At 37.1% G+C, this 10,867-nt stretch overlaps 1 protein-coding gene across 1 annotated transcript; it reads left to right on the forward strand.

Moving 5' to 3' along the window:
* Positions 1–1,776: 1,776 nt before the first annotated feature.
* LOC123862194 (large ribosomal subunit protein P1-like) lies at positions 1,777–2,154 on the forward strand. The gene has a single exon (XM_045901799.1). It carries the CDS (start codon positions 1,777–1,779, stop codon positions 2,152–2,154), a length of 378 nt encoding a protein of 125 aa, XP_045757755.1.
* Positions 2,155–10,867: the final 8,713 nt, after the last annotated feature.

Here is a 10,867-nt window from a genome sequence, read left to right on the forward strand (position 1 = left end):
TGTCATTTACAATGCGAAAAAAAATAGATATTATCATCCCCATTTTAGAGACAAGGAGAATGAAGCAGAGACTAAATAAGTTACATGAGATCACACATCTAGAAAATGAGAGACCTGGAGTTTGAATCAGATATGTGTGACTTCAAAAACTATATACTGTTCTATATACTTTGCCTTTATGTCAATTACACAAGCAGTGCCATTAATGCATTTTCCAAATTTATGTATTTTTCATTTGCTATGTAATATTCATTTAGGTATATTTTTTCCCTCACTGATTTATTTCAAAGGAAGGAGACTTATCTAACCAAAATTTACATTTTGTGGCTATTTGAAATTTTAAATATTTGCTGTGTGGAAAAAGGCTGAGTATAAAATCTTTAATTAGAGCAGATCAATGCTCTGTTCTCCCAAAACTGTGATAAAATCCATCAGGAGAAGTCATGGGTGACTTTTGGAGCTTGCATCATAAATGACAAATCAGCTACACAGAGATTCTTTAGGCTCAACTTGTATTTTATATGAATTACTAATTAAAACCAGACAGAGTGCCTATATTTATGTGATGATGCATGAAAAATGAAGATAAGTAATTTTGTCTTTGTCTTTTAAGAGAAAATACACCATTATAAGAAAAAGCATAGATTAGCATCCTTCTTGGCATATACCAAAAATGATCCCATTTATATGAAAGAACTGTAATTGCACAAGATGTACAGAGCATTAGTTTGGCAAGAAGATCAACCTTGTACTCTGGTGTATGACTTTGACTTAAATTTCCTTATCCTTTGCATAGTTTTATAGTCACTCTTTCATTTAAGATTCTTTTCTTTCCTAAAATACTTGCTTCTTTGTTCAACACTTTTTCAGTAGTCCCAAGAAATTAGCAGCAGCAGCAAAAAGCTCACTTCTGGAAGAATTATTAATGAGTTCAAGAGTTAGATGATGGGGGTGCCTGGGTGGCTCAGTCATTAAGCATCTGCCATCGGCTTAGGTCATGATCCCAGAGTCCTGGGATCAAGCCCTGCATCGGGCTCCCCGATCGGCGGGAAGCCTGCTTCTCCCTCTCCCACTCCCCCTGCTTGTGTCCCCTCTCTTGCTCTCTCTCTCTGTCAAAAAAATAAAATATTTTTTTAAAAAAGAGTTAGATGATGAAAAAACAACAGCAGGAGTGGTAGTCTTGCTTATAATGAGGCTTTTTAAAGGTTCAAGAAAATAAACAGTTCTAATCTGCTAGATTCAGTATAAATTTCTGATTATCGTATATACCTATTTCTGATTATTATGGATTTAGTATGCTTCCCTGCATACTCTATATAGAGATAGACCTTACAGTTAGAAGGCTCTCTGTTAAGCACTAGGTGATATAAATTTGTATAAGACTTGGAACCTTCCAGCTATGTTTTAAGAGTAGTTGAAACATAATAGAACTACCTTTGTAACATAAGAGCTATCTGAATAATTCAGAATTCTGTAGAAAGAAAAAATTAAAATAAGTACTTTTGTCCTGTATTGTGATATAGCTACACAATAACAGAATAAAGAAAGTTGAAACTAATGTCATTGAGGAGAATGAAAAAAAAAATGGCACAAAGACAAATAAATAACATAGAGAATTAAGGAAGTCAACTTTTAAAATGGAGACAGACTTCTCCCAGCTGCTGCTAAGGTACTTGGTCCTTCTAAGGAAGCTAAGGCCATGATAGGGTGAGGCTCTCACTTCATCCTATACCAGCATCCAATGCCAGCAGCACCAGCCCAGCACCTGCCTGTACAATGGCCTCCATCTCAGCGATCACCTGCATCTACTTGACCATCATCCTGCATAATGATGAGGTGATGCAGGTCAGGGAAGATAAGATGAATGCCTTCATTAAATCACCTGGTGTAAATGTTGACCCTTTCTGGCTGAGCTTGTCTGAGAAGTCCCTGGCCAATGTCAACATCAGGAACCTCATTTGCAATATTGGGGCTGGTGGATCTGCCCTGGTAGCTGGTGCTGCACCAGCAGGAGGTCCTATTTCCTCCACCATTGCTGCCCCAGCTGAGAAGGAGGTGGAAGCGAAGAAAGAAGAATCTGAGAAATCTGATGATGACACGGGCTTTGGTCTTTTTGACCACACTTCTTCTGTAACCTGTTCAATAAAAAGCTGAACTCTTGGGGGAAAAAAAAAAGAAGTAGGAATGGTAGAGACAGAATTTGCAAGAGACATAAAAAGAAAATAAGTTCTTCATATAAGAAGAAAATTACCTGGCAATGAATGAGTAGGAAATATTAGAATAGTACCTAACATTGAAAATATGGAGGTTTAAATACTATATTAGGGTCAGAGGTAGAAATTTTTATATTTTGAGCAAAAATAAATAATGTGAAACTTTTAGAAAGAACATCATGCATCTGCATCCTTTTCATCAGACCCATATTAGGAAGGGATTTGCAAATTCAGACTATGAGATGGAAAAGAGGCAAGATTGTAAAGCAAAAACTTGTCACAACCCAAGAATTGACTGGTAATAGGTAGATAGTGGTAGCATAAGTTATACCAATATAAATAATAGTGAATGCCATGTTATTGAAAGCATTCAAGCAGAACTTGAGTGACTATATGTAACTATATGTCAGGGTGCCATAGAGCATAAAAAATTAGAATAAGCAAATGACTTTTAAGCTTCATTTTAAATCCAAGATATTATTTTTCTAGCATGTTAATTTCCTTTGTTTATATTGCTTTTCCTGATTCTATTCCCCTAGTTATAAAAATTTCATTTATTTCTCTTTGTTGTAAATATCAGTTGCAAAATCTATCACTATGCCTGTATTTACTACTGCATGTTATTTACTGCAGTAAAAATTATGACTAAGGAAATACAAAGAGTGGAAAACATCCTTTCAGGAGATAACATCTCATTAAATATGCAACTTGTGTCAAAAATTTCATGCTACTATAGTTTTTTCTTATTATAGAATTAAAATATATTCTTTGTAGAAAATTTAGAATTCAAATGAAATATAAATAATCCTGTGGGCTAAGGAAAGAAAACATTTTTTTAAACTCTTCTCCCTTCCTACTCTTTCATTTTTTGGAACAGAGGATTAATATTATAACTTATATGGTCTGGAATGCTGCTAGGGCATACTTTCTAGTGGCCAGAATCACTGCATTTTTAAAAGTTAAACACACTTTCTGTCATGTGAGGACATAGTGAGAAGACAGGCATCTATGAGCCAGTAGGTAGGCCCTCACCAGATACCAAATCTGCCAGCATCTTTATGTTGGACTTCCTAGCCTCCAGAACTGTGAGTGAATGACAAGATGGAAAAAATCACCTCAAAAAAGAGAACAGGAGGCAGTACTGACTGCCAGAGACCTAATCAGTATGGATATAAATAACATGTCAGAACTAGAGTTCAGAATAATGCCTATAAAGGTACGAGCTGGGCTTGAAAAGAGCACAGAAGACACTAGAGAATCCTTTTCTGGAGAAACTAAAGAACTAAAATCTAATCAAGTCAAAATTAAAAACACTATTAATGAGATGTGATAAAAAATGGAGGCTCTATCTGTGAGGATAAATGAGGCAGAAGAGAGAATTAATGATATAGAAGACATAATGATGGAGAGTAAAGAAGCTGAAAAAAAGAGCTAAAATACTACTGGATCACGAGGGTAGAATTTGAGCGATAAGTGATACCATAAAGTGAAACAATATTAGAATAATTGGGATCTCAGAAGAAAAAGAAAGAGCCAGGGAGAGAAAGAGGGAGAGAGGCAGAAGGTATATTTGAGCAAATTAAAGCTGAGAACTTCCCTAATCTGGGGAAGGAAACAGGCATTCAAGTCCAGGAGACACAGAGAACCCCCCTCAAAAATCAATAAAAATAGGCCAACACCTTGACTTATAATAGTGAAGCTTGCAAATTTCAGAGACAAAGAGAAAATCCTGAAAGCAGATTGGGACAAAAGGTCCCTAACCTACAGGGGTAGAAACATTAGACAGGCAGGAGACCTATACACAGAGACCTGGCAGGGCAGGAAAGACTGGCATGATATATTCAGGGTGCTAAATGAGAAAAATATGCAGTGAAGAATACTTTATCCAGCAAGGTGTTATTCAGAATAGAAGGAGAGATAAAGAGCTTCCAGGACAACAGAAACTTAACAAATTTGTGATTACTAAACCAGCCCTATAAGAAATATTAAAGGGGATCCTTCAAGCGAAGAGAGAGCCCAAAAGTAACATAGACCAGAAAGGAGCAGAGACAATCTAAAGAAACAGTAACTTTACAGGTAATACAATGGCACTAAATTTGTATCTTTACTCTGCATAAATAGGCTAAAGGCCCCAATCAAAAGACACAGGGTATCAGATTGGATAAAAAAGCAAACCCATTGATATGCTGTCTGAAAGAGACTCATTTTAGACCCAAAGACAGCTCCAGATTGAAAGTGAGGAGGTGGAAAGCCATTTATGATGCTAATGGACATCAAAAGTAAGCTGGGATAGCAATTCTTATATTAGACAAATTAGATATTAAACCAAAGACCATAATAAGAGATGAGGAAGGATCCTATATCATAATTAAAAGTCTATCCAACAAGAAGCTCTAACAATTCTAAATGTCTATGCCCCTAACATGGAAGCAGCCAGTTATACAAACCAGTTGATAACAAATTAAGGAAACACATTGATAATAATACAAAGACTGTAGGGGACTTTAACACCCCACTCACTGCAATGGACAGATCATCTAAGCAGAAGATCAAGAAGGAAACAAGGGCTTTGAATGACACACTGGACCAGATGGACTTCAGAGATATATTCGGAGCATTCCATCCTAAGGCAATAGAATACACATTCATCTTGAGTGTACATGGAACATTCTCCAGAATAGATTACATACTGGGTCACAAATCAGGTCTCAGCTGGTACCAAAAGACTGGAATCACTCCTTGCATATTTTCAGACCACAGTGCTTTGAAACTTGAACTCCATCACAAAAGGAAATTTGGAAAGAACTCAAACACATGGAGACTAAAGAGCATCCTACTAAAGAATGAATAGGTAAACCAGGAAATTAAGAAGTTAAAAAGTTCATGGAAACAAGTGAAAATGAAAACACAATTTTTCAAAACCTTTGGGATACAGCAAAGGCAGTCCTAACAGGGAAGTATATAGCAATACAAGCCTTTCTCAAGAAACAAAAAAAAGGTCTCAAATACACAACCTAATCTTACACCTAAAGGAGCTGGAGAAAGGGCAGCAAATAAAGCCTAAACCCAGTAGGAGAAGAGAATTAATAAAGATTAGAGCAGAAATCAATGAAATAGAAACCAAGAGAACAGTAGAACAGATCAACGAAACTAGGAGCTGGTTCTTTGAAAGAATTAATAAGATGGATAAACCCCTGGCCAGACTTATCTAAAAGAAAAGAGGAAGGACCCAAATAAATAAAATCATGAATGAAAGAGGAGAGATCACAAGCAACACCAAAGAAATACAATTATAAGAGCATATATGAGCAACTATATGCCAACAAATGAGGCAATCTGGAAGAAATGGATGCATTCCTAGAAACATATAAACTAACAAAACTGAAACAGGAAGAAATAGAAAACCTGAACAGACCCATAAGCAGTAAGGAAATTGAAGCCATCATCAAAAATCTCCCAACAAACAAGAGTCCATGGCTAGATGGCCTCCCAGAGGAATTCTACCAAACATTTAAAGAATTTATAACTATTTTCTGAAGTTGTTTCAAAAAAAAAAAAAATAGAAATGAAAACTTCCAAACTCTTACCGAGGCCAGCATTACCTTGATCCCAAAACCAGACAAAGAGCTCACCAAAAAAGAGAATTACAGACCAATATCTCTGATGAATATGGATGCAAAAATTCTCACCAATAACTAGCCAATAGGCTCCAACAGTACATTAAAAGGATTATTCACCATGACCAAGTGGGATTTATTCCTGAGCTGCAAGGGTGGTTCAGCATCCGCAAATCAATCAGTGTAATACACTACATTAATAACAAGAACCATATGATCCTCTCAATAGATGCAGAAAAAGCATTTGACAAAATATAGCATCCTTTCTTGATTAAAACTCTCCATAGTGTAGGGATAGAGGGTACATACCTCAGTATCATAAAAGCCATCTACAAAAAGCCCACAGTGAGTATTATTCTCAACAGGGAAAAACTAAAAGCTTTTCCCCTAAGGTCAAGAACATGACAGGGATGTCCATCTCACCACTGTAGTTCAACATAGTACTACAGGTCCTAGCCTCAGCAGTCAGACAACAAAAAGAAATAAAAGGCATCCAAATTGGCAAAGAAGTCAAACTCTCACTCTTCGCAGATGACATGATACTCTATGTGGAAAACCCAAAAGACTCCACCCCAGAATTGCCAGAACTCATACAAGAATTCAGCAAAGTGGCAGGATATAAAAATCAAAGCACAGAAATCAGTTGCATTTCTGTACACTAACAATGAGGCAGAGGAAAGAGAAATTAAGGAGTCGATCCCATTTACAATTCCACCCAAAACTGTAAGATACCTAGGAATAACCTAACCAAAGAGGTAAAGGATCTGTACTCTGAAAACTATAGAATACTCATGAAAGAAATTAAGGAAGACATAAAGAAATGGAAAAATGTTCCATGCTCATGGATTGGAAGAACAAATATTGTTAAAATGCCTATGCTACCAAGAGCAATCTAAACATTCTTGCAATCCCTATCAAAATAGCATCAACTTTTTTCACAGAGCTGGAACAAATAATCTTAAAATTTGTATGGAACCAGAAAAGACCCTGAATAGCCAAAAGAATGTTGAAAAAGAAAACCAAAGCTGGTGGCATCACAATGCCGGACTTCAGTCTTACTGTCTTGATGATTTTACAGCATGGCACTGGCACAAAAACAGACACATAGATCAATGGAACAGAACTGAGAACCCAGAAATGGACCCTCAACTCTATGGTCAACTAACCTTTGACAAAGGAGGAAAGAATATCCAATGGAAAAAAGACAGTCTCTTCAACAAATGGTGTTGGGAAAATTGGACAGCCACATGCAGAAGAACGAAACTGGACCATTTCCTTACACCATCCACAAAAATAGACTCAAAATGGATGAAAGACCTAAATGTGAGACAGGAATCTATCAAAATCCTAGATAATAACACAGGCAGCAACCTCTTTGACCTCGGCCACAGGAACTTCTTGCTAGACATATCTCCAAAGGCAAGGGAAACAAAGGCAATAATAAACTATTGGGACTTCATCAAGATAAAAAGCTTTTATGCAGCACAGGAAACAGTCGATAAAACCAAAAGACAATCCACAGAATGGGACAAGATATTTGCAAATGACATATCAGATAAAGGGCTAGTACCCAAGATCTATAAAGAACTTATCAAACTCAACAACCAAAGAACAAATAATCCAATTGAGAAATGGGCAGAAGACGTGAGCAGACATTTCTCCAAAGAAAACATCCAAATGGCCAACAAACACATGAAAAAATGCTCAACATCACTCATCATCAGAGAAATACAAATCAAAACACACTGAGATATACCACCTCACACCAGTCAGAATGGCTAAAATTAACAAGTCAGGAAATGACAGATGTTGGTGAGGATGTGAAGAAAGGGGGACCCTCTTACACCGTTGGTGGGAATGCAACTTGGTACAGCCACCCTGGAAAACAGTATGGAGGTTCCTCAAAAAGTTGAAAAAGAGGGGCGCCTGGGTGGCTCAGTTGGTTAAGCGACTGCCTTCGGCTCAGGTCATGATCCTGGAGTCCCGGGATCGAGTCCCGCATCGGGCTCCCTGCTCGGCAGGGAGTCCGCTTCTCCCTCTGACCCTCCTCCCTCTCATGCTCTCTGTCTCTCATTCTGTCTCAAATAAATGAATAAAATCTTTAAAAAAAAAAAAAAAGTTGAAAAAGGGGCGCTTGGGTGGCTCAGTTGGTTAAGTGTCTGCCTTTGGCTCAGGTTGTGATCCCAGGGTCCTGAGATCAAGCCCTACATTGGGCTCCCTGTGGAGAGCCTGCTTCTACCTCTCCCCCTGCTGCTCCTTCTGCTTCTGTGCTCTCTCTCTCTCTCCTCTCCATCAAATAAATAAATAAAATCTTTAAAAATAGTTGAAAATAGAGCTCTCCGATGACCCAGCAATTTCAGTACTAGGGATTTACCCCAATGATACAAATGTAGTGATCCGAAGGGGCACCTATATCCCTTCAATGTCCACAATAGCCAAACTATGGAAAGAGCCCAGATATCCGTCAAGAGATGAATGGATAAAGAAGATGTGGTATATATACATATATAATGGAATATTACTCAGCCATCAAAAAAATGAAATCTTGCTATTTGCAAGGACATGGATGGAACTAGAGGGTATTATGCTAAGCAAAATAAGTCAATCAGAGAAAGACAATTACCTTATGATCTCATTCAAATGTGGAATTTAAGAAACAAAACAGAGGATCATAGGGAAGGGAGGGAAAAATAAAACAAGATGAAATCAGAGAGGCAGACAAACCATAAGAGACTCTTAATCATGGGAAACAAACTGAGGGTTGCTGGGGTGGGGATGGGAGAATGGGGTAACTGGGTGATAGACATTAAACAGGGCACATGATGAAATGAGCACTGGGTGTTACATAAGTCTGATGAATCACTGAACTCTACCTCTGAAACTAATAATACACTATATGTTAATTAATTTAAATTAAAAAAAAAGTTAAACACAGGATGTGTTTTTCTTTTTTCTCACACCTCCAAATAGGAGACAGTAGTTATAATTGAATCCAGGCCTTTTTTGAGAACAACCTGTTCCCCTCTTTCTTCTCTTCTGCCACTAGAATCTAGCAGGTCCCAAGATGCAGGATGGGCTTCAGAGTGGAAGGAAATAGGGGATTGGTGGTCAGTAGGTTTAGAGATATTTTAGATCTCTGTCCTGGGGCACCAGCCCAGTAGGATTTCAGATATACTGCCAGATTACAAATTTGTTCCTTGGAGGACTTGTGTAGAGGAATGTCTGAAATATGAGTGTCAGTCCAGGTGTTACTTGATTACCTGGTCACATATTTTCCACTAGTACCATACTTTCGCTCTGATTCCTCACAATTCCCTCTGCCCTGAGATAATCACTAGAACACATTAATGTGTAAACTTTCCGTCTTCCTTCTATGATATGAGTCCAGGAGGTTGTATTTTTAAGTAATCCTCCAAAGTATATATTTTTAATATTTATCATTTAGCAATTATTTTCCATGTTGTTAAATATGTTTTATAACATGATTTTAAAAGTTCCTTTGTGTCTGTACCTAATTATTGAACACATGAAGGGCAAACATTGTTAGTACCTACCCAAAGGCTGCTCTCTCTCCTTTTCCTGACAACCCTGATTTTGTTTGGGGTTGCAGTGGTTTAGCCCTTAGGAAATGATTTGAGATTGTTCCAAATTAATAATGAAAATTCTGTCTCTTTTTCCAGGTACCCACTTTCCCAGCTTCCTTGCAGCTAGAATTTGCCATGTGACCCACTTCTGGCAAACAAGAAGTCAGGGCAAGTCTGCTGAGATAAGGAAACTTCTGGGAAATATTGCCCCCTCCCAATGATAAATGGAAAGCTTCATTTACCATTTACTTCTTTTTCTCCAGGCATGTTGCTTGGATCTGTGGTCCTAACTTTATGGCCAAGTGAAAATAAGAGAGATAATGCTGTCCAATGAGGATGGCAGACAAGGATAGAAAGAGCCTGTTCCCTCGATAAGATCACAGAAACAAACTAGGAATAGACTATCTCCAGACTATGAATATGGTTTTCTGTGTCTTGCAGCTAAATCTAACCTATGATGTTTCAAATATTTCCCCTTTATAAGCGGAGAGCTTTGATGAATATTTACATATATAATCTATGATTATGCCTTTATGATGAATTCCTAAAGATAGAATTACTAATTCATAGAAGATGCAAAACACTAAGACTTTTGATATATATGACCAGTTACCCTCAAGAAAGACAGTACAAACTGAGGATTCAATAAACATTATAGAAATTCTTTTAAAAATGAAATTGAACCAAAAAAATGTCAAATTTTCTGAAAAAGAACCTATATACGTACAACTTCCTGAAAAGCCCAGCAAAATTCCAAAAGAAAACAGAGTGTCCATAAAGTCTGGAAAACATAATCAAATATATATAATGTCATGAAGGACATCTTCAATCTATAAATGCATATACACATAAAGAAATCATCTAAGCCTCTAGACTTATGGGCACCAGGTAGAACTATCAACTGACAGTGCTGTTGGGGTTTTTTAAAATTCCAGTATAGTTAACACACAGTACGCATACAGTATTATATTAGTTTCAGTGCTCATCGTAAGTGTACTCTTAATCCCCTTCACCTATTTCTCCCATCTCCCCACCGACCTCCCCTCTGGTAACCATCAGTTTGTTCTCTGTAGTTAAGAATCTGGTTTTCTGTTTATCTTTTCTTTTCATTGTTTGTTTTGTTTTGTTTCTTAAATTCCACATATGAGTGAAATATGTGGTATTTGTCTTTCTCTGACTGACTTATTTCACTTGGCATTATACCCTCTAGATCTATCATGTTGTTGTAAATGGTAAGGTTTCAATCTTTTTATGGCTGAGTAATATTCCAATGTACATATATACCACATCTTCTTTATCCATTCATCTATCAATAGATACATGAGTTGCTTCCATAATTTGGCTATTATAAATAATGCTGCTATAAATACAGGGGTGCATATATCTTTTCAAATTGGTGTTTTTGTTTTTGGGGGTAAATACCCAATAGTGGAATTACTGGATCATATGGTAA

The sequence above is a fragment of the Mirounga angustirostris genome, unplaced genomic scaffold (genome assembly GCF_029215605.1).
Source record: "Mirounga angustirostris isolate CCGP_5_RB_7025 unplaced genomic scaffold, mMirAng1.0.hap1 SCAF_9, whole genome shotgun sequence".
Classification (NCBI taxonomy): Eukaryota; Metazoa; Chordata; class Mammalia; order Carnivora; family Phocidae; genus Mirounga; species Mirounga angustirostris.

Excerpts from the sequence above, each read along its gene's own strand:
- LOC123862194 (XM_045901799.1), top strand. The coding sequence starts at position 1,777 with ATGGCCTCCATCTCAGCGATCACCTGCATCTACTTGACCATCATCCTG.